This window comes from Anser brachyrhynchus (genome assembly GCF_964034855.1).
Source record: "Anser brachyrhynchus genome assembly, chromosome: 21".
Lineage (NCBI taxonomy): Eukaryota > Metazoa > Chordata > Aves > Anseriformes > Anatidae > Anser > Anser brachyrhynchus.
Window position 1 is genome coordinate 6,849,589 of NC_137714.1, and position 27,986 is coordinate 6,877,574.

The following is a 27,986-nucleotide window of genomic DNA, read 5'->3' on the forward strand; positions in this document are numbered from 1 at the left end:
GTTTCAGATTTTTACAGTTACTTTCCTTGCTTTTTCCTCTTCCCCCCATTTTCTCTTCCTCTCATGTTCATTACAAACATTACAAACAATTTGATTAGGATTAGTTTCTGCAAAGTGAGGTACGCCTCTGTATCAGCCACAAGCACAGGGATTCTTTTTCCTGGTTCAGGAGAAGGACAAATGAATAAAGCAGTCTGCTACATTGAAAAGAAAGGGCCACCTTCAGCAACAAGGTGTCTCCCGGGACCGATTAATGTCATCTCCATCACGGATTTGTTATTTCTAGAGAACCCAGGTGGGTGTGTTTGCAGTGCTGGTGGAGTTTGATGGATGCTGACTTCAGTCCTGGTCGGTAGGCACACACCGGCTGCAAGCCCTGGCTGCCTGGCCACAACTCCTTGTTCTGGCGGGCTCGTGGTGGAAGGGGCAGCTTTTAGTCTGGAGAAGAGGAGGCTCAGGGGAAACCTCATTGCTCTCTACAGCTGCCTGAAAGGAAGGTGTGGGGAGCTGTGGGCTGGCTCTTCTTGTAGATAACCAGTGATAGGACTGGAGGGAATGGCCTCGAGTTGTGCCAGGGGAGGTTCAGGTTGGAAATTGGGAGACATTTCTTCTCAGAAAGAGCGGTCAGGCATTGGGACGGGTTGCCCAGGGAGGTGGTGGCGTCACCATCCCTGGGGGCGTTTGAGGAAAGGTTGGACGTGGTGCTTGGGGACACGGTTTGGTGGGTGACATTGGTTAGTAGGATGATGGTTGGACCAGACGATCTTGGAGGGCTTTTCCAACCCTAATGATTCTAGGGTCCTATGTTTCTTTTCCCCTCCCTGTCTCTCCCTTCTCCATGGCCCCCCCGCCGCCATTTTGGGGCTGCCCCCAGGGCCGCGCCGCTGCCATGGCAACGCCGCCACGCGCCCGTTGCTAGGGCGGAACGCCTCCCTGCTAACCTTGTCCCTCCCCTCTCCCCGTCCTCACCCGGGTCCCCCCTCCCCTCCCCTTCCCTCCCCTCGCCCCTCCCCTTCCCTCCCCTCGCCCCTCCCCTCCGCCCCCCGATCCCGCCTCCGATTGGCTGCCGGCGGGGCGACGTCACCCGCGCGACGGCGCCGGGCCCAATCGGGGGGCGGCGCGGGCGCGGGGAGCGGCGCGTGGCGGGCGGCCGGCGGGGTGCTGCCGGTTGGGCGGGGCCGGGCGGAGGAGGAGGAGGAGGAGGAGGCGGCCATGTCGTGGCTCTTCGGCCTCAACCGCGGCGCGGCCCCGGGGGGGAGCGGCGGGGACGCGGCCGGGGTCTCCCTGCCTCCGGCCCCGGGGGGTACCGGAGGTGCCGGTGGGGGAGGAGGAACCGGGGACCGGCACCCGCCCAAGGACAAATGGAGCAACTTCGACCCCACGGGCCTGGAGCGGGCGGCCAAGGCGGCGCGGGAGCTGGACGCGTCCCGTGGGTGACGGGGGGGGGGGAAAGGGGACGGGGTTGGGGGGGCGGCCCCGGGGGAGGGCTCGGCGGGTGCTAACGGCCCCTGCCCTCTCCTGCAGGCCACGCGAAGGATGCCCTCAGCCTGGCGCAGATGCAGGAGCAGACGCTGCAGCTGGAGCAGCAGACCAAGCTCAAGGTGCGCGCGGCGGGCTCGCCGGCCCCTTCCGAGGAAACGTCGGGTTTTGGGGGGGGCTGGCGTCAGCCGGAGCCCCGTTATCCGGCGATCTGCCGAGGGTCCGAAGTCGTTTAGGTTGCGGGTTTAGCTTTGGCAAGGGGGGTGCTTGCTTTGGAGGAATGAGAGCACTGGGAGGCGAAGTGCAGCGGGGTTGGTGCCTCCTCCAGCACGGTTTCCCCCCCCCTATTTCTGGGTAACTGGCGTGTCTGGAGTGGGTTTGTAAATCCTGCAATACCACGCTTGTTTTTAGGGAGTCGTGAGGGTTTTCTGCAGGGAATTGTAGAGTAGTTGGGTAAAAGTGAGACTTGCATGTGCTTTATCATGTTTTTTCACTTTTTTTTTTTCTGGAAAGTACGATTTAAATTGTATTTAATCGCTAAACATCAAGCTACACAATTCTTATAATCTTCTTACAATCCTACTTTAGCTTTCTTTTGTCACTGGTTGGTTTTGGAGGGTACCATTCTGATAACAAACGCATCGCTTGTGATCCTGTGATTCTTTGAATCACTTTAATTCTGTGACTTGGAATATGATTGCCATCATCTTTTCTCCCTAGGGTTATGTATTGAGCTCGTTTGTGATAACTATCTGCTTATCTTACCAGGAGTATGAAGCTGCCATAGAACAACTGAAGAATGAGCAGATACGGGTACAAGCAGAAGAGAGACGAAAAACGCTCAGTGAGGAGACAAAACAGCATCAAGCAGTAAGGGAACGGGGAGGAAGATAACTGATAAGAGACCTCGTTTGTATTTCCCATGTGGAAAATGAAACACTGCATGAATTGCCCCTTTGGATGGTGGTGGGGTGGCAGTCAGATGTAAATGGGAGGCCACTCACTGGCTGAGCCTGTCTTTTACCCCGGCTTTGTGATGATGAATTTAATTTGTAGTTACGTGCACCTATGTCTACTTGAACTTTTGGTACCAAAACCTTGGTATCGTCCGAAGAGACAGGTAATGGCACTTGCTCTTGTTCTTTACTCTTTGAAATTCCCCTAAAGGAACTTTTAGGGAACTGCTGATGAACAACCTGAGGGACACTTTGTATTTAAGAGCTGATGGCTTTATAACATTGTAGACTATTGGCTTATTGAGCACTGTTACCCTGGACAGTGAAATGCCTCAAGTTATTTGGATTTCGGTATTAAGTAGCTGGTCAGCTTCTATTTCTTCCAAGTTTAATATTTTGAACAGAAAAAGTAACAAAGGAGAAGCGATGCAAATCTGTGAGCCGCTGGAGGCTGCGTTGTGAGTGATGTAGGTGTTTTCTGCTATGCTCTAGCATGAGTGACTGAGGTGGCAATAGTACTGAAATCGGGGCAACTTAAGCTAGCTTTTTTTCTAATAGCTCGCATATGGTGGCTTTTTACTTTGAAAAGACAGAAAAGTAGGGGATTGATTGATTCTAACTGATTATTCACTTTGGGAATAGAGCTAGAACCACTGGATTGGCACATGTTGCTTTTTATCCTGTCGGAGTTTAGACTTTGAACAGGGCCGGCTCAGGAAGCGGGCCTCGCAGTCTGTTCACGAGTTAGCGCTTGGATTCTTGCAGATCACAGGGCATTACTTGAAGTCAAAGCCAACTTGATCGTGATCTGTTTCTGAAGTGCCATGCTTTAACGTAAAGTTATTGAGGAGGTAACTTGCAAGCTGTTCTGGTGTCTCTATATTTGAAGTGGAGAATAATATCACCCACTGTGCAGTCCTCGTTGGTGGACTGGGGCCCTCAGACCACTTCTGTTGAGTTTAGATGATGTAGATATATTTGCCAGTTGTAGTGGAAAATTGATGACAGAAACTAATGAGGGACAAGAAAAAGGATCAGGAAGGGAGCTTATCTGACAGGCAGTATGTATCTGGACACTTCTATTGCTTGCAGTCGCCAGCCCAGGTACTATGTTTTAGAACATGAAGGCATGTTGATCCTAGTAAGTAGGTGTCCCTTTCTGGGCCAGAGAACACTTGTTCTTTGTTTTTGTATCTGCCATACCTTAAAATGAGGTCAGACTATTAGACTTCTCAGCATAGAGGAGTTTATGGAGCTGGCTGAGGAAACTTGTCCCAAACTTTGCCCATTGATTTTTTCAAACCCTGGATTTTTTTTATTTTTTTTTCCTTTGTGTCTGCTTTATTTTTTTTTCCCCCTGCATGTTCCAGATATCATTGCCCATGGTACTAGGTTCTTTCAAGTGCCTAATCTTTTTATTCTGACTACTATTTTTTTTCCAGCGAGCCCAATACCAGGACAAACTGGCACGGCAGCGCTATGATGAACAGATGCGACAGCAGGTATGGTAGCTTCCTTCTCTAACCCAGCTGGGATCTGAATAGTAGCTTTCTTACGTCAAAGGTCTGGAAATGTGCCTTATCATGCTGGCCAGGTAGCTAATGCTTGACACAGTTGCTTTCATCCATACTATTCACTTGGTATCAGTGTTTCTGGCCAGACAAATCAAAGATCAGGACTTAGAACCAAGTGGCTAAGAACATGGGACTATGAATGTGAATCTGAGAGATGGGGAGCAGAAGGAATGCAGTTCAGCCTAAGTACCAGCTTCTTGATAGCAATTAATATTCTTAAGCTTACATCAATACCTAGTGACTGGGTCCTTACAACTTTAATGCATCTTCTGCTGTCACCTCTGCCTCCAGCAACTTGCTAATGAGGAGAACCTGAGGAAGCAGGAGGAATCTGTACAGAAACAGGAAGCCATGAGGCGTGGTAAGTTACAATTTTTCTTTCACAGTTGACAAAGTGGGTGGGCAGATTGGTCTCCGCTCTGGTGTTTGACTCCTTGTCTGTATTGGCTCCACGTCACAACGGGGCACGTGCTAATGTGACATTGGCAAACAGCAGGTAGATCCCAGTAGTACTGGAACCGCCAATTGATTGAAAAATCAGTTTAAGAAGTGGGTGAAGTACTAAATGGCTGCTCTGTGGTACTTGGATTTCCCAATAAACTATCAGCATCTCCTGATATTGCAGTGAAATCTTGCTCTTACACTGGAGCAATCTAAAACAGAACCAATTTTGAGGAGGGAAGAGAGAGAAAATAGCTACTGGGAGTAGTGGTTAAAACCATGTCACCTAACCTTTATTTGCTTTTTGTTGTAAAAAATAAAAGGTGAATAATGACACCTTAGTCTGAAACTTGCTTTGTTTCTTCTCATTGTTACGGAGTTGCTGCAGTCACTGGGTTGGGAGAGCCAGCAGGACTCCACTAGGCCACGAGTGTCAGAAATGTAAGGCGGTTTGTAGGTGACCCAGTGGGAACAGAAAGTTGCTCTGCACGCACGTGTTCTGCCGAGTTGTCTGCTCCTTGCTGCCATCTAGTGTGCTCTGGGCTTTGATCAGTATCCTTGGAGTATTGTAGCAACCGTTTAACAAAGCTCAGGGGTGAACCTTGGAGGAGGAGGAGATTTCATTCCTGAGGTCCCCACCTCCTCCCAGAGGCACTGTCTTTTTCCTTCTCTGTTGCTTTATCCCATGTTGTCTAGCTCTCTGGCTGAAGTCTGTCCTAAGCAATTTTTGTGGTAACAGGTTTCCGGAACAGATTTATGATTGTCTTGCAGTGCCCTCTCTGGAGAGGGACACCTATTTGGTGTGTGATCCCTCTGAGCACCGAGGGAGAATTCCTTGCCTGTCTTCTCTGATACTGTACTGGTTGGCTGTGGGACCACACACAGCTGTGGTGAGGCCAGGATGAGTCAATGCATCTTTCCCCAACCTGCTGCCTGGGATTCAGCCAGCCCAAAAGATTGTTCTCTCCTTTTTTTTTAAAGCTACTGTGGAGCGAGAGATGGAGCTACGGCATAAGAACGAAATGCTGCGCGTTGAGGCAGAAGCAAGAGCCCGTGCCAAGGCTGAGCGGGAGAACGCAGACATCATTCGGGAGCAGATACGCTTAAAAGCTGCTGAGCATCGCCAAACTGTGCTAGAGTCCCTCAAGTATGTGCAAGCCAACAGGAGGACGTGGTTGCCTAGCTTCTGTGCAGTTTTCCCCTGCCATGTAGGAAACCATTGCTGTTTATTCCTCTAAGCTCTGAGGAATATTAAAACTGAACAGCTTTGTGCTCTGTGCAATAGGAGTTAGTTGAAAGAGAAGGTTCTCTTTAACGTGTCTTGGTACGTTGTGATCTGAGTGTGAACCAAAGAGAGTACAGAGCTATGAATTTTGTACAATTTTCAAACAGTTTTGAAAACAGATGTTTTCAACCTGTGTTTAGTAAGATTGAGATTTGGTTGCTGTGAAAACTGAGTTCTTTACATTTTCTGAACATAAACCATAAAAGTAAACCCGTGCGTCTCCAAAGGGTGGGCGTTTGAATTTTAAATTTGTAAATTTCAGGTACTTTGAGACCTTTGAATAGAAAGAGCTTTTCATTTAAAGATTACAACGCATCACTTACCACTAAGCTGATTCTTTAATATATTAAATCAGCCTAGTACCAAATGCTTTTTTGGATTTAATCTCAGGTCAGGTATAGACATCAGATGACTATAAATGTATGTACGTGCTCGTTCATGTTTGAGTTCCCAGGTGAGCCCTCAGTTTGTTTTGACTGGTTCTAAAGAAGATCATAATAGAATATAAAACTGTTGTAAATTGTTTCAAATCAGTCATCAAAATTCTTCTCTCTCCTGTTTGTCTTGATGTTTTGTTACCATAGGACAGCTGGAATGCTCTTTGGGGAAGGATTTCGTGCTTTTGTAACAGACTGGGATAAAGTTACAGCCACGGTAAGATTGTGTCATGTACTGATAGCTTCCAGAAAAGTCTGTGTAAGTGTATGCAAAACTTATCTTCTGGCTGTGGTATGTCTGTGAAATTTTATGGCACGAATGTGCTGCTTAGTGCTGTCTTGCAGTGTTAATTTAAGGAGATACCACGTTCCAGATTTTTATACTAATTAATTCTCATCTTTGGTCACATAAAAGTTCTGGCTTTGATCAGCCCCGTAGAATTGTCTTGCCTTTCGAGGAACCACCACGTTAACGAACACGTTGCCTGAAGGTTTGCCTGCTGCTACAGGTAACAGGGGGAGGTTCTGTGAAAAAGTATGCTTCTTTTCCTCCTAGCGTTTGTTCACAGTTGATCTAGCATTTGCTGCCCCTTGTGTGTGTAAGGCAGCAGTATGTAGGTAACGAACGTTATCAAACGCATAACGTTGCTTTGTAGGACTACTTTGCAAGCGGTGTTTTTTGTGGGAACAGTGATCTAATCCCAGCTCCTTCCTGCTGATGTCTTCTGGTTAAACTGCAATCTGGAAATGGCTCTTTAGGGATACTACGGAAAACACTGACAATGTGTAAGAGTTGATCTCTGGTGGACAAAAAAGGGGGTTGTTTCTTCTAGACCACTGTTCTCCAAAACTTGTCATTGTGTACACCTCACAAGTAAAAAATAATAATAACAAAATCTGACAGTGTTCCCCCGCCACAGGTATATTTATTTATAAATTATTGGAATTACAGTAACAAATGTATATATTTTCTTTCTGCACCCCAGTGGGTGGTCTTTCATACCCCCTGGGATGCATGCATGATGCTTTGGAGACCACTGCTCCAGACGAGGGATACAAGATAGTGACATGAAAGGGGAAGATTGTGTTCTTTTTTTGTCTTGCCTGGAGAATTTGGATGATTACTATGCAACGATTGCCATGCAGTCTTCACTAACTTGAACACGCAGGCTTCTGCCTCTTCCCTGGTGGGAGTTCTCACTGCATCTGCATTCAGAATTCCCATATTTATTGTAAAATTTCTCTTCTCCTTGATCTTCATCCCATTAATTTATGAGAAAGCATTGCTGGGGAGTAATGAGCATATAAATACTGAATGTTGATCACCAGGGACAGCGTCCTGTCATTACAACAGGGAGTGGAGAATAACACAAGATTTCCTGGGTAAATATTGAAAGGAGAGCGTTCCTTTCTTTTCACTGCAGCAAAAATGCAAATGCTTTTAAAAAACGAGTAACGCCGTTAATCACTTGCTAATGATGGGCTTTCTTCCTCTCTCTTTGCCTTGACTGACATATTTTTGGTGTAGTCTTGGGCGCCTGCATCTCCTCATCATGGGGGAAAAATGTTGTTTATGGATAAGCTGGAAATGTAGAGATCGCTTGTAGAAGTGTTGTGTGTCTTGATTAAAGGCCATCTAAGCTTATTTTCACGGGAGGAAAGAGCATGGCAGTTACCTCATGTTGACGTAAGGCTGTCTCTCACGGCACTACTTACAACAAAACTTCGGTGCTAAAGTAGTTTTAGGAGCGTGGCTTGTTAAAATGGACAATTTGCTTGAAATCAGTCAACCATCTGCTCCGCCAGCCAGTTTTATACGGGGAGGCTGGCACAAAAGATGCTTTGTCTGAGTGAGTGCACGCTTTCAGTGGATCCTTTTGTAATCAGCAGGCCCTACCTGGAGTGCCTGCAGTATCCGGAGCCTTTTGAAGATTACTGCCTGGTGCTTTTAGCTGCATATTCTCTTGACCCAGATACCAGTTTCCTGCATTATGGTCACTTTTGTTTCTGACGAGCTCTTGTCTTGTGAATTTGGGACTTTTTTTAAATAATGCCAAGAGTGCATATATTTTTGGAAAGGAGGTAACACAGCCCAAACTCTTACATTTTCTGTTGCTTTGAAGAATGCTGTAATGCAAGATTTAGCCAGTTCTTTTTAAGACTTCCTCTAAATTAGCCCTGGATTTTCATCTATTTCTGCCTACTGTAAGGGTTGCTTCTTTTCCTACCTCTCCCCATCTGTGTAACCCCAAGGTTCTGTTCAGAGTTGGTTTTGTTTTCAGTGGAATTCACTTTGTCAGGCATAGATTGCTTCCTTTGCTGGATACTTCGTGATGAGCAGATAGGCACTGTAATCAGACTGATTTGTGGAGCTGGCGTAGTGATTGGGCTCTTCCGGGAGGGTGAGTTGAATAATTTTCCCATTTTGATATGTAGCTGTCAATCTCCAAGCTGTTTTTTTTCTCTGCATCTTGTAACGTGGGTGTCAATCTGATAAACTTCCCTCTGCCTGGATGGATCTGATGTACCAACCCCTAACTTTGCTGCTAAGCAGATGAGGCAAGGGTACGTGAGGTCTTTGTCAAGGTACCTTGCTTTCAGAGGGAGGCTGCTAAAAAGGTGGAGTCTCTTGTGTCTTCCAAATGCCTGTAAGCTGAGATGAATCAGGTGCAGAGTTCATCTTATTCTTTGTATCTTAGAGCCTCCAGCTCTAAACCCTTCGTGTTTCCATCCAAAGCACAGGTATGTTGCACGTCTGAGCAGATGGTGTCTCATGGTTTATTGAACGATGCCATCCTTGTTGTCCTTGAGCTTTTTGACCTTGTTCTGTACTTGTAGCAGAAGCCTGCTCACTCCAAAAGCAATTGCAGCTTGCCCTTTTGTCTACCTGGGCTTGCTCTGGTAGGAATCACTGGCATCTAGCTGTGAGCTGAACACGGCCGATTCCTTATACTCGGAAAGGTGAGGAACAGTTGGCCTCTTCCCAAACACCTCTCAGTTTAAAAGTAATACCCCTTGTTCCTTGCATTTTCAGTTGAATAGGATTTTTCGGTAAAGCAACTGACTACATTAGATATGTATGAACAGGTGGAACGGGAGGCTTATGTTTGTGCACCTGAATTAAAGGTTTATAGAAGGTATCAGTGCTTTCAGTCTCTGGGAACAAGGTTTAAGGAGAAAATCCCATACGTGCTAAAGATTTCTGTGAAGTCTTGCTTTCAGATCCTGCCTATCCCGAGATGTTAGTCATAGGAACCTCCTGGAATGTCTTTAGCATTGTCAGCACAGCTCCTTGTCTGTTCTGACAGCTCGCTATGGTGGAAAATGCTGCCTGCAGGGCTGCTTGGTTTAATGTGAGCCAACTTAGCGCTGAGCTGAGCAGCGACCATAAACCACAGAGCAGTCTGGAGTCTTTCTGCTTCACTGACAAATTGATGGGAATGTCTCGCATTCTAGGGTTTCTGAAAGACCTCATCTTTCACTGTAATGCAGTGGTGGTAATTCCCATGGTGGTTTTAGCTCTGAAACTCTTCTTGAGTACCTGTTTTTCTTCTGTATTGGACCTGACACGACTGTTCTCCTTCAGCAAGTGGTTTTGGCCTCTGCTGTCACTGCACTTACTTTCTCTGTCTCCTATTCAAAATGAGTTCTAGGAAGCGTTTTTGAACAGCAGCAGTTCTCGTGTACCAGTATTTACCAAAAATACTAGTGTACGGTGCTGTGTTGATGTTACTGCCGCATTTATGGTGCTACCACTGTTCTTACGTGGGTCGTAGGCTTACTGTGTGGGACAGTTCTAGGGCTCAGCTGTGGGAATGTCTGTGTGACTGATGCATAACCTTATCCGTTCCTGTTTTTCTCCTTACTATCCATTTTTTATACCCTGATGGTCTCTGTACTCGTTTCACAGCTTTTTCTGCCTGTGTTATGACAGGTGATTGGTGTGTATTCACTTGGGAGCATCTGCCCCTTTGTCCTTGGTGGCAGCCACAATTTGGATGTTTCCCTTGGCATCTTCAGTTCAGCACAAGTTTTCATGCATGAGAAGGGGGTGGTCTGGCAGGCAGCACCTGGTTTATTCCAGCTTATTATTATTAAGTGCCTGCACGGAATACCTTTTTTTAAAAAAAAGGGGGGGTGGAGAAATGAACTTGACTGTGTAAACATTAATAAAACATCTGAGCACAAAAAAACCATCCTGCTTGCTAGCATCTGTACTGAACCATAGTTCCCTACCACAAGACTTACTGCACATGTCCACCGTTGCTTTACTATAAGTTTTTTCTAATCCTCACCCCTTTCCTTTCCAGGTGGCAGGCCTAACCCTGCTAGCAGTGGGAGTTTACTCTGCCAAGAATGCCACTGCAGTAGCCGGGCGATACATAGAAGCACGCTTGGGCAAACCTTCCCTGGTGAGAGAGACCTCGCGTATTACTGTGCTGGAGGCACTTAAGCATCCTATCAAGGTAAAGTTTAGCTTTGTTTTTGTCTTGTTCTTAGCCACGAGGATGCAAAACTCCTTTTACAGCTCTGTGGGTCTTTGAATAAACATACGATTAGAGACTGCACAGGTGAGCTGATCTCGTTGCCATTTTATATAAGATTTGGGGGTATTGAGTTTCAGAAGCAGTGGTTGATTTCTACACGTGAGTGATTGATTTTTGTCCTCTCTAGGTTGGTAAGCGTCTTACCAGCAAGGCTCAGGATGCCCTTGAAGGAGTTGTTCTCAGTGTGAGTACTGTCTTTTGCTATCTTGGTCTGGAACGATGACTTCTGAATCTCAATAGGAAAAGCTGTTACCGTACAGACGCTTCCAACGCTGTAATTCCAGTAATTCTGAAGACTTATCACCCTTGGGGCACCGAGACCATAAATAAGTTCCTGCGTTCAGTGACGTACATTAACAATTCTGTTAACCTTCTTTTCCCTCTGTGCAAAGCAGTTAGAAATCTTAGCTCAGTGCTTGCCTGGCTGCAGTTTTTCTCTGTAGTCAGCATGTTAATATTCAGAGTTCTGCTTGTCTCATCTAATCTGTGAAATATTACTGAACCTAGATCTGCTTGTAGGCCAAAAGCCTCAGCAGCATGTGCACTTGCCCATCTTGTGAATGGTTCTCAACTTGCTAATTAGGGCTGCCTCTGTGTATTTGATTCTGAATTTTGATTCCTTGATATCAGGCAAATTCAAGTGCTCAAGGCTGCTGAGAGAAAACGCTCCTGCAGGAGTAGCTTTCTCCCAGTACCTCTATAAAGGCAGTAATGAGGTTGAGCATGGATGTTTATCACTGAAATGAAAGAATTAATGCTGCAGAGAGCCGCTTATGTTTTGACATATCCCTCCCAGAGCATCCAGGACGAAGTGAATGTTGAGGTGTTAGCACTTCTTAGAGCAGTTACTGCACTGCTTCCTGGCTTGATAGAAGAGAACCGCAGTCAAGTGGACAAAACTTGAAATTGAGTAAATCCTGATATACAGAGGGAAACGACCCTAATCCAAAGCAATAAGCAGCTGAAGTTGAGGCTTAAAAGCTTGAGACTGTAGGAGTGCTGCCAACTTCTTGCTGGTACCGATCTGTGAAGCTGGTAGATGCTGGTCTCTTGGTACTTTCTGTTCCTTAAGTTTAACTCTTTTCTTACAGCCACAGTTAGAAGCACGTGTGAGAGATATTGCCATAGCAACGAGAAATACAAAAAAGAACAAAAGCCTGTACCGGAATATTCTTATGTATGGTCCCCCCGGCACTGGAAAGACGCTCTTTGCCAAGGTAAACCCTGCCAAGATTCTGACAAGGTGTTATGTTGCAGAGGGCTCTGAAAACTACGAGGTCCTAAGCACCCTCTGTGGTCTGAAATCCATCACTTGACCTTTGTGGTTTTGCCTCCCTTTTGGGAAGGGAAGAGGACGTCCACCTGCTCCAGCTCCAAATTAGTGCAGCTGCTTGGATTCTAGCGCTAAGCGTAGGCAGAAGAGCCCTTCCATCTGGAAAAGGCACTTGGCAACTGTGACTTGTGAAATTGCAACACCAGCCTGCTGTCTCGTTTCCACCTCTGTTAATTATATACGCTTGTCTAAACAGGGTTTTTCCCGCTTGTCGCTTACTAATCCTCAAGTGAAAGAAGAGATAGGTATGGCTTTACTTTGCACATGTTCCACAAGGATGGTGTTTGCATGGATTTGAGGTGGGATTTGATTTTTGACTTGCTTATCAGTGCTTGCCCGGTAGATCTGAGGTTCCCTATACTTGTTTGATTTGGTGATTCAAGTTGAGTTTTGTGTCCCTGTCAATACGTAAACCTGTAGCCCAATACCTTGCTGCTGTCTCCAAGAGTCTGCCAGCTGGTTTGGATTTGTGAAGCCAGTAGAGAGGGGCAGGGCTAGGAAATCGCAACAGAAACATAAAGAGAAGAAGGAAGAAGAGCTGAGGAAAGTGTTTAGCAGTGGAGAAAGGGGAAGAAGTGTATTTAACACCCAGTAGCATGGAAACTCCAAGGGGCTGGTGGTGGTAGCTGTAAAGGATTGGAACAGGTTGGAAGAGTGAGGAAAGGGCTGAGTGCATCTGACACTTATGCTCTAGAGGGGAGCAAATACTGCCCTGAGAAGCCGACTGTTTTTTGAGCTGTGGCTTTGGCACTTGGGTTAATGGCAGTAACTGTACAGTTTGCTGTTACTGCTCTTCCAAAAAGGCGACGTGTCACAGTGTGCTGGCCTTCTTTGACTGCTGCAGCACAAAGCTTTATGGGTCTGCAGCTGTAAGTATTCCTGCTATATGACAGGGTTCTTGAGACAGATGTGAAAACACTTGGATATAACCGTCAAAGCTCCCAGCTTCGTTGGACTGATGTAAAACACTAAACATTAGCAGCAGGAGCTGGGTGGTTTTAATACGCAGAGCAAAGCTTTCTTTTTTTTTTTTCCCTGCCTCCTGCTGCGCAGCAGATAATTGGTTGGGTTCAGCTAAGCATGTTTTGCTGGAGCTGTTGCTTGTCTACGTGGGTTGACTTGTTCATTTTAACCTTCAGATGACTTTCTTTGACTCACAGGGCTGGATAGCCAGCTCTGGGTCAGCTGATGATGTGTAACTCAGCCTGCTGTCTGTCACCGTGGCAGGGCTCAGTTGGAGGCTGGTTTGTGAACCGTTCTGAAAGGGAGGATGGAGATCTTTCCCTTTATTGGCTTCACATCCTCGCCATGCCTGTTCTTTCAGACACAGGCAGTTGCGGGCTGATTCACCACTGAGGTGTCGCAGTGAGATGGAGAAGAATTTTAAGCTGGAAGCTTAATTACCGTGTTACATAGCCCTTGGCAGACTAGTTGGGGCTGAAGTAGAGGGAGGTTTCCTGAGGCTGTAATTCTGCCCTGCAGTGGCGTGGCAGCCTAAGCAAACTTCGGTCAGTGTGAGCCGTAGACTCGTCTGATGTTCTCAGTTAATTTTGGCTGTCTCCTGTCAAACTTGCTTTATGGGCAGGCTTGCATTTCGTGACTTAGCTGAAAAAGCGCAGATTTGAAAGGCTTCTTTGGTTGTTTTTTTTTAAATACCTGAAGCTAAAGGGAGATATTTCCAGTGTGCCTCAGGAGCTTCATCAAACCCCTTTGTTTAGTACCCACCAGACTAAGGAGTTGTGGCAGGTTTTAAAAACACGGTAGTAAAGTTCTGTTGTTTTGTCTGAATACTCAGTGGGTTCAATGAGCGTTTCACTCTACTTTTTTTATAAATAAACCAATACAACTTTGAGTTATATTAGTTAAGCATCTAGTGAAAAGAACCCGGTTCTGCTGCACGGGGGAAGTAAATTAAAAAATAGACCATGAAGAACAGAGTGGAAGGAACAAACAACACGAGTTACAGATGAAGATATAAGCGCTCTCAGCAGTGCCTTCTGCTGATAAAATTTCGTGCGTTGCCACAAAACTAATTTTCTGTCTTCCCTTCCACTTCAAAGCAATGCTGAAAGCTGCCCCCACGCTACTGAAGTGGTAAAGAAGTATTCTCTTCTTTGAGTGTACTCACCGTCTGAAAATAAGCATGTTGATAGATCTAAGCAACTTTTATTTCTCTCCTCATCTTTTACGGTCTTGCAATGAAAGGGAGTGCTTAACCCTTTGGTTTTGTTTCCTTCCAGAAATTAGCCGTGCATTCGGGCATGGATTATGCCATCATGACAGGTGGTGATGTTGCCCCCATGGGGCGGGAAGGAGTTACTGCCATGCATAAGCTCTTCGACTGGGCAAACACCAGTAGGAGAGGGTAAGTAGAGGTTCCCCTGACCCCTGAACGTGCTTCCTTGCTCAAAGAAGCTCACTGCAGTAATGTAGCTCAGAGCCCTGATCCGTGTGAATGATACTCGTGCACAGATGAGGCAACGCTGACCAGGAATAACGCCATCCAAAGTTTGCCTAGGATGGGTGAATTTTTGCTGCTTGGTAGTATTTGCTTGGTAGTATTTAAAAGGCTGAAAGCTTTTGCTCTTCTGCTCCACCAAACCTTTTTTGTTTACTTCAGAGTTTCCAGATCAGCCATAGCTTGACTCTCTGCTGCTCTCCCCGCGCTGGTGGAGAGGAGTTGCACGCTTGAAGGCTGGGCTGCATGTCTTTCAGAGGGATTTCTGTTCTGACAGCATTCAGCATTAGCACAAGTGGAGGTGCAAACAGGTGCTTAAACTCCCTGGATGTTAGGTTCCCTGCTGCAATTGTGCAGGTTTTAGACTGGTAGTGTTTGGATTCGACTTCTGTTTAGTTTTTGAGCCTCAAGCAGAAGCAGAGAAATATAAGAAAAAAGGATAAGGTGGAGATGGATGCTAAAGGCATCGACATTAGGTGGAGGTAAAAGTCACAAGCCACTTGTGATTTTTTTGGTCAACTTTAAAAAACAACCACAAGTATTCATACTAAGGCTAAAACTTGACTCCTTGATTTTTTTTTTTTTAAGGGTGTGTATGGGTGTAAATTGATTTCTGTAGTCCAAAGGCAGTTGAGGAGCTGTTTGTCCAGCCAGGTTGTTAAAATCCAATAGATTGCTGCATTTGTCACCTAGATATTTCCGTCTGCTACTCTGCAAGTTTGTTTTTTAAAGGGGAGAGTAAATGTCCTGAGGATTTGTACTCCATAATCTCCTCTTAACCTGATGAGCTGTAGAAGGAAAGGTGTAAGAATCTAAGTAAGCTTAGAAAAAGAAGTTGGAAGATATAGGAGATTACGGATGCTGGCTGAGTTTATTCTGTCCTCATCAAAAACTTGCGTTATAAGAACTTTAAACACTCCAGATACCTTTGATCATCACCTTTGTAAGATGGTTTACTTGTGTCCATATATGTCAGTATTCTAACCTTTGGTAACATGCAGTATTTAAGCAGCCTTTACTCTGGATATCCAACAATCTTAGCTGTTGGTGAGTGCTGTGTTAGCTTTATTAGCTAAAGCAATAGGGGTAGAGGATGCTTCTCTGCAGAGATTGTAGCTGAGAATATTTTCAGAAGGACTGGAATTGAATAAAAGATGTTAAGAGGCCCTGAAATCCCTTGAAAGAAAGCTGTATTTGAAGCTGGACAAGAAAGTAATACAAGCTGTGGCAGCTTTATGAGCAACTTGGTTCTGTTATTGATAAACATCTTTATACGCTTGGTCTCTTGGGAAGAGCACTACCCCTGGGTTGTAAGTGAATTTTTTTTCGTGAATTATTCATTGACTTTATTAATTCACTTCTCCACAGGTAGTAAAACCATTATATTATTGGCAGTGTGGTTTAGAAAGGAAAAACTCAAGAAAATAGCAAAACAGTGTGCAAGGGAGGACTCTGCAGGTTTTCAGAATGGCATAAGGAAGCATGGCAGGAAGAAGTCACTGTCAACAAGACTTCTGTGCTTCTGTTTCGGCCTTGTAGCCTTGCATACACTCCTCTAGATAGGAGTAATGCTAAAATAAGCACTCATAAGTACCTGGGGAGCAGCACTAGGTTTCAGAGATCTGATCAGACTTGACAGGAACATGCCAGCAATGCTAGATAGAAACCCATGGCCAAACTGTGCCCATGAAAATGCCTTTTCTCTGGTAACTGTTTTCTCCCATCTGTATTTAAAAATCTGGAGGAGGTTAAGGTCATGTGCCCAAGAATTGCTTCTGCTCAGCCTGCTTCCGAACAGCAGGAAACAAAACTGCAGAGGCCTGGAGTCGTTTATGGCCTAAGGTGTCTTAAGCTAACGCCTCTTTCTTAACTGTTGGCATGGGCCAAGAGCATGCGACCAGAAAGTCGCTGCAGCTCAGATGAGAAATGTTGCCTTAAGAAATGAAATTGCTTGTGTAATCCTTTGGGTTTACAGCTGGTCACAGGTGTGGGTGTCAGGTAGGGGGACAGGAGAATCCTTGAGCCATTGGAGCCTCACTTACCTGTCTCCTATTACTGTGTAGTGCTTTCTTTTTACAGCCTCTTGCTTTTTGTGGATGAAGCAGACGCATTTCTGCGGAAGAGGGCAACAGTAAGTACTTTCTCTGTGGTCGTTATCTGTGCATGCTGCAGTTAGCCAGCCAGCCCACAGCCTTCTTGTTTAACCCGATCAGCCAGCTTACACAGACAGAACATTAAAACTGGAAGGTGCCACAGTACTCAGTTAAGTCATGCAGAAACAAGAAACGAGCCTCTTACAGCTGAATGGGATGAGCACCTCAAGACTGACGTGGGAATTTCCTGCAAAAGACATGGATGATATCTTTTGGGGGGTTTGCAGGTGACCGGGCAGTAGGAAAGAGGTGCTTTGTACAAATAACTATGTATCTTGAGATGTATTTGTAACCAAGCTGTTTTTCACCGTGTTAACAAAGCTATATTAGCGCACACAAAAAAGATGTATTTTTTCCAAAATAAGTTACCGTATTGTGCACTGAATCTGGCCTTGCTACTTGAACCCCAGTGGTCTATTTGAAGAGTCAACCCTAAAAGATTACTTTAATTATCCTGTAGGTATCTTACTAGATTAGGGAAAGCCACCTGGGCCATTGTTAGAGCATTGGGTTTGAAATCAAGGGAATCACTGACTGGGCAAATGTTTAACCTCTCGGCTGAAGCTTTGCTTCCTAACTTTTCTCCTGGGTATACAAATTGATCGTTTTTTCCCTTCAAGTTATTACAGTGCTTTGGAGTCTAATGCAAATGCTTGACAATAACGAAACTCACTTTGTCAATAATGCTGCTTAAAGCTGTGACCTCTCGAGTCCCAAGCAGTTGATCTGTCTTTGAATTTCTTCTTTGCAGGAGAAAATCAGTGAAGATCTCAGAGCAACTTTAAATGCATTCCTGCACAGAACAGGGCAGCACAGCAACAAGTAAGTATCCAACCCTTCAATTTTCCTGAGCTGAGGAAAGCCAGGAAGTGCCTATGGTGTGCAAATGAAAGTTGGAAGCCTCTGATCCATATCACTAAGGGCTTGAAAAATTTGCACAGAATATTCCCTTCTTAGTTTATATACCGAATGCAGCTTATGCCTCCTTTATCTTTTCCCGGAACATGGAACTCAGAGTTGTACATAAGGTACAGATTTTTACAAGATGTACAAGTTTTTAGCTTCAGATAGTTTTCCCTCTTTTTCTAGGAAATGGTTCCTTTTAGACTTGTAATATTTCGTAACTGTGGATCTGGCAAAGTTACGTTTTTGACCAGATTTATAGTTCTTCTGCAAGCCAGTGAGAGGGAGTGGTAAGGAGGCAGTCCTTTCCCCTGGTATTAGGGTACCTTAGCACTGCTCTGGGCATGCTTGTTTTGGTGCTCCTGGGTGCCATGCCTCCGCTCTAAACAGCAAGGCTGTCATTTTCACGGATGTTTAATTTGCCCCTAACTTAGATCGTGAACCATTCTAGTAGAATGAACACGTCCTCATGATTCATGCACTGCATTTTGCTTCTAAAGAGCCTTATTGCTGCTTTGGGCAGTAAGGCATCCTGCATTCATAAATGGGAATTTACTGGCACAAGCCTAACTGTGTGTAAATCTAGCTGAGTTGGAGAAACCCTGAGGAGTACTGTTATTTGGCTGTACCAGTGAATTGTTACCACTGTAACTGAGCACTAGGAATTGTGAATTGCTGGCTTACATTTCCCAAAGAACTTTCTGCGTCTTCTTGCTGGGTATCTGACTGTGCGTGTTTGCTTTTATCCTTCTCACCCAGATGTCCAAGGGAAAGGTTTGAATATCGGGGTGGGTGTCAATGCTTTTTCTAAGCTGTGTTTCTGCAGGAGTTTGGAGGCATTTCTTGTCAGTAGAAAAGGAATGATTTCGTGCCAGTGTGGCTCATGGGCCAGCTAAGTATCTTCAGAAATGACAGCAAAGAACACAGCCCCCTGTAGACTTGGATTTAAATAGACTGCAAGAACGTCAATATTCCAATAGCTGTGGTTAAAAGCCCATTTCAAATTATAATGCACTATTAAGCTGGTAACATCAATTAAGGCATTAAAGTAGAATTGACATGGGGAAAAAGCAGCATTACGAAGCAAAAGAAAGGGCTCCTGTCTTCAAAATGCTCCAGGAGAGAGCATGACCTGGAAGCTGGCACATCTGTAGCGTGGAGCAACGCTTGGTCAAACAAGCCACCACTATATTACAGTACCTTTTGTGAATGCCTCTGCTTCTGCACACGTTAGACTTGTAGCAGGAAGGTGTTCTCAGACTTCCTTGAAAGAAATAAGTGAACTTTTGCCAGCTGCTGCAGAAGAACAACCTCCCCATGCAGTGGCATGCCCAGCAGTGGCTAACTCCCCTTGTCCTTAGGCCAGGATGAACCCATTCCATGGTTTGAGCTGGCTGGGGTTCCAGTTGTGCTGTAGGCTGTCAGTTTGGCAGTCCCTCATAATAAGGATTTTAGTCCTGCTGTGATTCTAGAGTGCTGTGCAGCTAGCAGCTTGAAGCTAGATCCCTGAAGTGGGATTTAAGTTGGAGATACGTACATGCTAGAGAACACTTCTCTCTGTGTTGACTCTTGTTTCAAGGTTTCAGACTTGGAGGTCTGTGGGAGGTTGTACTCTTCCGAAATGTTTCATGCCCTTAACTTGAGGTTGATTGTGGGTAAAATGATTATTTAGGGTTCTGTAGCAGGGACAGGCTGGGGAAGGCTGATACTGAAAGGCGAAGTACTGAGTTAAATGCATTTCAGTTGTAAATAGCTTAAAACTGTGCTGCATTTTAGTATGTGGCTTGAAATGCTGTTACAAAGCTGTTTCTAAGAAATCTTTAGATGCGTCAGGTCTTTGATACTGGCCATGCTGGTTCCTGATGTTCAGACAGGTCCTCTAATGTGTTTTTGCATGTTTCTCAATCTTCCTTCTCGTGTTTCATAATTCCAGGTTTATGCTTGTTTTAGCAAGCAACCAGCCTGAGCAATTCGACTGGGCTATCAACGACCGAATAGATGAAATGGTGAACTTTGATCTGCCCCAGCTAGAAGAACGGGAGCGGCTTGTGAGGATGTATTTTGACAGGCATGTCTTGAAGCCAGCTACAGAGGGTAAACAGTGAGTATCCCTGCAGCACTCTTCGCCCTTGCAGGATTCTCGTTGTTGTTGTTTGTCTCCTGTGTATTTTTTCAGTATTTCTAAGTAGCATTTTTCGAGGAAATATCTCTGGTTGTATGTGGCAGGCTATAGAACATCTTTCCAACTTTTCCAGGAAGTTGAATGATCGATAGCAAGTTTCCAGTATCTGATCTTGGAAGTGTTGGGGTTACAGTTATATTATCTTACAAATAAAACCGAAAGGCAATCTGGCTGGTCTTACTGTCTGTCACGTTATGCGTAAACCCAGTTTAAACCACTCATCCAGATCAGAGCTGGAAAGATGCCTCTTGCCATCCTGTTATGGGGTGAGGTGCCATCCTAGAATTTTATGCCATGCTTTGTCATATACTCAAAACTTAGGAGACCTGTTACTGCGTTGGAGGCAATAATGTAGGTATGGGCACTGTTGGAACTCCTCATATCCAAGCACTTGCCTTTGCTAGTTTTAATCCAGGTACACACATTTCTTTGTGCCATAAAATCAGGCTTTCTATCAACTCCTTTATTCAGGATGGATCTTTGTATAGAAGTTGGTCTGGCCTGATCTTTGATTTCAGTTTCATGTTGCTCTTTACAAAACTTACCTCTGGCTTACCCCTCCTCCCGTCACGTGGCTACATGTAAAGTAATCCTTGTGCTTGTGCTTTCAGACGTTTGAAGCTGGCCCAGTTTGACTATGGCAAAAAGTGCTCAGAGATTGCCAGGCTGACAGAGGGCATGTCTGGTCGAGAGATCTCTCAGCTCGCTGTGGCGTGGCAGGTAAGTAGGGCTTTGATCACTGGGCTTCCTGGGTTATGTTCACTTTCTGGAAGGCTTGAATGTTTGAGTTTTGGAGTCTCAGAATTTGAATCACTCTCAAAGTTTCCTTATGTCCTTGCAGTAATACTAGAACGTTGCCAGCTCTGAGGTGGGTGTCAGAACATCCGCATAATTTATCTCACATACCGGAAGAGTTTTTATAATCACTAGTGGGGAAATCCCACTGAATTTAGTGAATGTATTCCTCTCACTACCATTTTTTTCACCTTTTAAGCTACAGAAAGCAAATCTCCTTTCTAGTCTTTACCTGTGGAAGTCATGAGCTGAGATCCAAAGTAGTCATTCAAGTGCTGATTGCCCTCATTTTATTCTTTGTTTGTACGTTAGCACACAGCTGCTTAATTTTCTCATGTGGATTCTGTATTATTGAAACACACTTTGAAGTGTGTGCTGTCATCTGAAAATGTACATAAAGCTTTACTAAAAAAAAATAAATCTGTTCTCTAGCTGCCTGAAGATGTGCCAGGTTAGTACTGTTACCAGCTCAGTCAAGAAACTCAGCAAGATGCTTGACTGGTATTTGAGATTCAGAAGGAGCTGGTGCATGTCGATGGGTTTTAGATGGACTGCCGTAGTGTCCAGTTAGCATCTGTTCAAAAACGGCTCTGGAGAGCTGACGGTATGGAAGAAGGACTAGAATCTTTGGCATATTTGCCTTTCCCAGAACAAGTAGGTTGTGGCTTCACTTTTTCCAAGTATAGCTATGCTTTTTCTTGGCTTCTGATTTTGAAACCCAGAGTAAAGACTAAATGTATTTGTTTTAAACTGTGTGACAGTGCTGTAGGGGAGAAAGCAGACCTCCTAATTCTTGTAGAAATTCTTTGTCTCTTTATTTAGAAGAGAACCCCATTATCCATGTATGTGAAAGGTCTTGCTGCCACACATTTCCCGTAATTAAAAGTTGTGGAAAATGATCCTTTGCATTTTATAACCTTTTCAACTCTCTTGGTTTGTCATTCCTCCCCAGAATTGACCTTGGCTTCTAAAATTTATCCTTTAAGTGATCTTGAAGGAAGGGGAAGGTGGGGGTGACGTTCCTTAGTGTTGTTGCCCTGATTACTTGTTAAAATGTACCTCATAGCACCGGGATTATCAGTAAGGGGGGGCTCCATAAAATTGCATAAGATTATGCTGTCATACGACAGTCAAAGAGCGTTTTAAGGAGAAAAAAAAAGAGAGAAAAGGGGAGGAAGCAAAAAGCAGGAGAGAGTTGGCAAAAAGATAAGAACAGTTTTGAAGCAGAATCTGCAAAAAGCTTTGTCTGTATCAATCAAAGTTATCGGTGTTCTGGATCAAGGGACTTTATATCTTGTCCTTTTGTTGATCAAGAAAAGTGTCATGGGTAAGTGTTAAAATAGCACAGCCTTTTTGCAGCTGGTGGCTAGACATGGACTTCTTTCCTCAGGAGCGGGCTGGGTGGATACAGTTCACTAGCAGGTTTGTGAGAGCATCCAAAAAAGAGTAAGGTTTCTGCACTGAATGCTGCCCTAGGCTGATCCTAAATGCTACCATAAGGCTCTTCTTCAGTCGTTGGGTCAAGGAGCTTGCATAGAGCCGTACAGAAGCTTTGTTTTTGCCACGTTTGGCCCCCTGGCTTCTGGCTCTGGCCAGACTTGAACACCTACCTGTGTTTTCCTGCTACGCAAAGTACTGAGGGTATGGCACTGCAGGAGCTGCAGTTAAAAGCCTCTGCGTGAGCAGAGCTCATCGCAGCTGTGCAGATGTTCTGAGCACCCTTAACCCAGCCTCATCTTCTGAGTGGTGTCGGTGTTTTGGGGCCTGGGTCAGGTTTACCAGGTAGCCTGTTACACGAGCTGTTACAATGCCCTCTCCTACCAGGGAAGGATTAATGCTGCCGTTTGAGTCTTTCTGGCAGTGGTAGTCCTGCCTCTTATTCCTGCCTTTCTGCTATCCTTCCCATTGTGCTAGCACACCTCTTTGTACGGCCGTACTATGAACTGGGTCAGGGAGCTGAACAGAATTAAAAATAGCTTGGCAAGACGACTTCACCGCATAGTGACACTTTTGTCTTGGCACACGCGAGGTCAGGGTATGCAGGGGCTGTATGAGCCAGCACGTCTAGCTCAAGCAGTGCTTACCAGACTGTCCTCAGCTGGATGCAGCAGCTGTCAAGTGGTAGTATGCTACCGATAGGACTGCTAATTTCGGAATAGTTGGTCTTTGAAACTCTTGTAGGATTGAACTGTTGATTTTCAAGATGCTTCATGCCAGAGATGGCTGATGCAGGAAATAACACGATGTGAGTAGCACGCACTTAATCCGTTTTCAAGCCACGGTTTTGTTCCACTTGGACAAAATTTTGTCTCTCTTGGATGTGGGGAGCTTTAAGGAAACTAACCTGAGGATTTTCTAGTTAAGAGGAAGATCTGGACTTCCCTCTCTTCCCTACTTGCAGTTGCTATTCCTGCCCTCCCCCAAAGCATTATGGCAAGCTAAAAGCACAGGCAGGAAGCATTCGAGATGTTGTACAAGTTGAGAAGGTAGAAGGCAGGAAGAGCCAAGAAAAGGGGAAAACGAGGTATCTCTTACAGTTCTGGTTTTGATCTTAGTAACACCTTCCAGAGCTGTTAAACAGCAGATGTCGTGAGCCTCGTGCTCTTTAGAAGTCCTCACAGCTGCCTTGAAACAATTATGTCTTGAGACATTTAAGCTTCCAGTGCTTTTTTAGATAGGCTCATCACAACAGCTGCTGCAATACAATATGCCTACGGTCTCTGTTTAATAAATGGATTCAATTGACCCATTCTGGGGAAGATTACAGCACAAAGCCGTAGTGAAAACTGCTTATTGTGAATGCTGGAGCACAAAGCTGGATGGGAGCGTTTTGTTTGCCTTTTGTTTTCAGTTATTTTGCATTGTGCCCTGATGCGACTTGGCGCTAATCCTCAAAGTGTAGGCTTAATTGCAACATGCCTGTTACTTAATTCACCTCAGATTTGTGTGTGTGTGTTTTCTTAATTAGTTTTTTCCTCCAACAGTCGTTTTCAGTGTTGCTGTCTGCAAGCGTTCCACCTCTGTGGAGCTGTCTGAGAACAAAACCTCAACCAGTGCCTGGACAGCAGAGACGAATGCTCAGGGTGCAGAATGTCAGGCTTAATCTGCGGTGAAGTGTCGTTCTGTTCCACAGGGGCTGTCCTACCGTTACCTCAAGCTGACTGAGACCTTGCTGCCTGCAATTCCAGTCTTAACCTCCATGTGATGAAACCTAGCCAAATCGCCCGCCAGGTAGCTCTAGGAAAGGTAGTGGGGCATCCGTGGTGCTGCTCCCGCTGCTATTCCAGGTCTGCAGAGCTGTTGGAGGAAACGGGCAGGGAGCACCTCTTGTAAAAAGCTGGCAGGAAGGTGTTTATCATATTCTTGATAGAGTTTTGAGATGCTGGGACCTACATCGGCTCTACATAGCCTGTCTGATCTCATCTCATGGCCAGAACTGAACCTCAGAGGTGGTTTGGGGAAAGGTAACGTGTGGAACCAGCTGGAGAGAAACCATCGTAGCCATCAGCTCTTAACCAAAGAGCAAACTGGAATGACAGCACGTGGCCACTTCGCTGTCCCGTGGCCTTGCAGTCATTTCCCACGAAGATGCTTTTGGATTGCTCTGCCAATACTGCTATTAACATAAACATCTCGGTTAAGCTAGAAGCCCAAGCACTAGCTGCAGCTTTCGTACATCTAATTTCACTCTAAGCTGGGTTTGAAATTGATTGGGTGCCACTTAAATGAAGCTCTGGTTCGCTGTTGTTTCACTCTGGCTCAGGTTGTCCTGAAACAGAAAAAAAAATAAGTGCAGAAAAGCAGAGAGTGTAACCTCTAGTGCTGGGAGAAATATTGTTGTCTGTGGCACAGCTAATAGTCTGCATGCTAGAAATCCATTTTAATCTCTCCTGCAGAAGACCGTGCCTTCCCTTTTGTCCTTGTTCTTTTCCATTCTCCATATCTAATCCTTCAGGAATATAGCACGGATTAGATGCATTTACACACTTTAAAATTCCCGTCAGATCTATTACAGTGCTGTGCAGACTTTCAAGTTCTGCACCCTGAGCTTGAACCCATTGATAGGCTTTAGATAAAATGTCAAAGAAGCAACTTTTCATTATTCCCAGCCCTACCCTCTGGAAAATTGCTTTGGCATCACTTCAAAAGAATTCTCAGGAGTCTTATGTCCCAGTGGTAACGACAGAGGTGAGCTTCCTGTCATTTCTTCGCCTTTTGTGCCACGGATATAAATACCTTCTTGCTCCCTGAGTCTTGTTTGTGTTTAAAAAAAAAAAAGGTATTCTGCCACACTAGGTTATGGGAAGAATTAATGTTTCAGAAGTGTTTGAGCTGAAGGACATTATAAGTCTAGGGGGTATCTTTTTTATTATATTTTTGACCAGACTATTGTCATTATAAATGTGATTCAAAGGGTACAGATTAGCTTGTTGGCCATGTAAAAATAAACCTTGTTTCTTGGCTGAAATGAAGCACTGGGTCATTTAAAGCTGTGCTTGTCATCTGTGATCCATTCCTCCGCTTCCACCAAAATGCTTTGTTTTCAGATTATTTTTTCACTGGGCTCGAGTTACAAAACGCGAATGGTTGCACTGGGAAAAAATGGGTTAAAATTTGTCCATGCAGGAGGCAGAGGTATGAATATAAATGAGGCGCAGAACCATTTTTGTGTGTGTGTGCAAGCTACTCCCAGAAGGGACAGCTGCTTCCCCCATTTGCTTTCTTGACAGTGAGGGCCTGAGGCTTTCTAAAAATAGAAAGTCATTGAGAAAATCAACAGAGCGTGAACTGCACAGCTTTGCAGGAGTTTCCACAGTTAAATTTATGGTCTATGCAGAGGCAGGGAGGAAGGGAAGACATCCTCTCTGTTCTGTGGAGGCATACAGCGCACGGCCCAGGAACGCTCACTCCATTTTTAAACCCCCCAGGTCCTTCTGGCTGGAGGGCTGCGTTGGCACGCAGGACGAGTGCCTTTGTGCAAAGGCTATTTGCAGGCTCCTTTCTATTCCTCTGCACTCCCTGCTTGCAGCCGGTGTTTACCCGCTAACTCAAGGCGTGAGCATTAGCCTAAGTCGTCGCTTCTGCCTTAAGGAAGGATTACGTAGGATTTGCACAGGGAAGAGTCTGCTTCTGATGCTTCTTGCAGTAAAAACCAGCGCCTGCCAACTCCACGGTTACACGTGATTTGTGCAGTAAGACCTTTTCTGCCTGGCGACGTTCCCTATTCTCCAAAAAGGGCTGTGGGGTAGGGGCTGGCACGTAAGCTAGGGGAGCTTGAAACCAACGCTGCAACCTTTTGTCCGTTTGTTGACATAATGACTCCGATTGTTCCTCCTGCAGTGAGCTTGCAGTAATCCGACAGGCAGGTGCAACCACGCGTGGTGGCCCAGTACCGTGTGGGTGCTGCGCAGGCCAACAGCTGGCTCCGGGGTTTGTCTTCCCTCCCGTCCACATCGCTGGACAAGGAGATGAAATGGCCGCACTGATTTCTCGCAGCGATGCTTTTGCAGACTTGTTAAACTTGGATAGAGTAAAGCTCGTTGCTCAAACCTCAGAATCGGTGTTTCTCACTGCTAATGATTCGTGCGGCCCGCGTGTAACACCTTAGAAACACTTCTGCCTGTCTTGAAAGCCAAAATTCCTGTTCCTAACCAGGATCTCGGGGAATGCCCTGCAGACAGAAGGGTTGGTGCGTGACTATCCGTGACACGAGGGCTCTGTGGAAGGAGGGATGTGGACACCTCGGGGCTGTTGGTTTGGGGCAGGCATCCTGGATGTGAGAAGCTGGAGGGGCTCCCACCCTATTTGTGTCGCGCTCCCCTCTAGCAGGGCTGTACAGGGAACCACAGCATGGAGTCGCTTGCAGGGGCACTCGCACGGGGATTAACCAGATATAGAAATCTGCAGCTCGGAGTTGCTTTGTTACCTTGGAGATGAGTTGTTCAGCTCACACTCGAGGCATCCTCCCCTTCCTTCTAGGGTGCGGGTGCTTGTGCTATCGTCTGTGTAACGCCCATCAGCGGAGCCCTGGCTGTTCTGCATGTTTGGGCACCAGCGACAGCCCTTTTGCCGCAGCTAAAGCGAGGCGGCGTACAGTCCTGTTTACCCTAACGTGCCACTGGAAACGTGGGCAGGTTGGCAAGGGTGTCAGTAGTTCTCGGCCTTTCCTGCAAGGAGCTCCGCTCAAACTTGCGCTGCCTGTCAAAGCAGCAACAGGACCAGGTGTTCGTTTGCCAAGCAGAACTGGAGAGAGACGAGTTGGGGGGTGACCGAGGGGGGTTAGAAGAGGGAAGGTCCCACAGTCAGGTGAGTGTGGGATGGGAATTGGCACAGCACAGAAGTGACGCAGGGGAGTTTCCTAGTGGAAAGCAGGATTAGCGCGTATTAGATGTCACTTTAGAGATGCCGCATTGCCCATGTTCACCCTGGCACTGATTGTAGTCCTGCCATGTAAGTATTTAAAACCTCTTCTGTTGTCTTGGATGGAATCGTTCAATCACCATGTGCACCTTTTACTCTTTACTTTATCGACTTCGTATGTGCAGCGCTTTTAAAGCAGGAGAGGAAATTTAAACAAGCCGAGTGTGACTGCAGCCTAACCATACCGGCTACGTTCAGCACTATGAACCTGTGGCCTTGTTTCTTCAAAGATCTTGCCTCCCAGGAGATCCAGAGGCAGGTAGGCAAAGGTGCTTGTTAGTACTCCAGAGACAGTCTGTAGCGTAGCACGTGAGTCTTTCTCTGTGCTTGGGCAGGTTTTTTTGTTTCAGTCCCTGGTAGAGCTGCAGCAAGGGAATCCTTTCTGATGGTGATAAGCCAGATCGCTGCAGCTACCACCAGCGACTCAGAACAAGGCTGGATGTTGTGCTAGGTAGCGTGGGGGCAAATGTGCATGAGGAAGAGAGGGAGCAGTTCAGCTTTTCACTGCCTGTAGGGTTTGTGATCCCTGGCTCACCTCTCTCCTGCCTTTGCCTCTCCAGGCTGCAGCTTACGCGTCAGAGGACGGCGTTCTTACAGAGGCCATGATCGATGCCCGGGTCGCTGATGCTGTGCAGCAACACCGACAGAAGATGGAGTGGCTGAAAGCAGAGGGTGCTGAAGCAAGCAAAGGGGCCGGCAGAAACCCCCTCCTGCCTTTCCCCAAAGGAACAGCGGTGTGAGAAGCTTCCTGCAGGCTTCTGACCAGCGTGTTTGGGGAAGTGGCGCGGGAGAAAAGCGGGAGGGTCTCCTGGGCAAATGTTGGGTGGAATCATGTGTTAAGTGAGAAATGTGTCCCTGGGTGCAAGGAAGGGGGAGGGAGCGCTGCCTCAGTCTGACTTGGGAGTTTGTGTTTTAAGGACGCACCAGAGGGGGAGGAAAAAAAAAAGGTTTTAATAAGGCAGAAACAACTGTATTAAAGGACGCCGTTGCTCAAACACTGGTGACTCTGTTAGTCTGTGTGGC

The 27,986-nt window shown here is 45.8% G+C and overlaps 1 protein-coding gene across 3 annotated transcripts; it reads left to right on the top strand.

The window, feature by feature from the left end:
- Positions 1 to 1,165: 1,165 nt before the first annotated feature.
- Positions 1,166 to 27,960, top strand: ATAD3A (ATPase family AAA domain containing 3A). 3 transcript variants are annotated; one of them, XR_013941311.1, is made up of 17 exons: positions 1,168 to 1,429; positions 1,525 to 1,601; positions 2,248 to 2,349; positions 3,878 to 3,937; positions 4,301 to 4,370; positions 5,432 to 5,597; positions 6,320 to 6,389; positions 10,483 to 10,638; positions 10,847 to 10,903; positions 11,811 to 11,936; positions 14,293 to 14,417; positions 16,590 to 16,641; positions 17,415 to 17,485; positions 19,500 to 19,667; positions 20,360 to 20,468; positions 27,089 to 27,222; positions 27,524 to 27,659. XR_013941311.1 is itself a non-coding variant. In XM_080563713.1 (16 exons), the coding sequence occupies exons 1-16, from the start codon at positions 1,213 to 1,215 to the stop codon at positions 23,654 to 23,656; spliced, it is 1,755 nt and encodes a 584-aa protein (XP_080419839.1). In that variant the 5' UTR covers positions 1,166 to 1,212; the 3' UTR covers positions 23,657 to 23,784. The 3 variants fall into 3 exon arrangements, 2 of the variants coding, with proteins under 2 accessions (XP_080419839.1, XP_080419838.1); XM_080563713.1 differs by lacking the exons at positions 27,089 to 27,222; positions 27,524 to 27,659 and adding an exon at positions 23,528 to 23,784 and having other exon boundaries at positions 1,166 to 1,429; XM_080563712.1 differs by lacking the exon at positions 27,089 to 27,222 and having other exon boundaries at positions 1,170 to 1,429; positions 27,524 to 27,960.
- Positions 27,961 to 27,986: the final 26 nt, after the last annotated feature.

Excerpts from the sequence above, each read along its gene's own strand:
- ATAD3A (XM_080563712.1), top strand. The coding sequence starts at position 1,213 with ATGTCGTGGCTCTTCGGCCTCAACCGCGGCGCGGCCCCGGGGGGGAGC. Across the intron at positions 11,937-14,292 it reads GAAAGACGCTCTTTGCCAAG|AAATTAGCCGTGCATTCGGG; the intron begins GTAAACCCTGCC and ends GTTTCCTTCCAG. Across the intron at positions 16,642-17,414 it reads TTCTGCGGAAGAGGGCAACA|GAGAAAATCAGTGAAGATCT; the intron begins GTAAGTACTTTC and ends TCTTCTTTGCAG.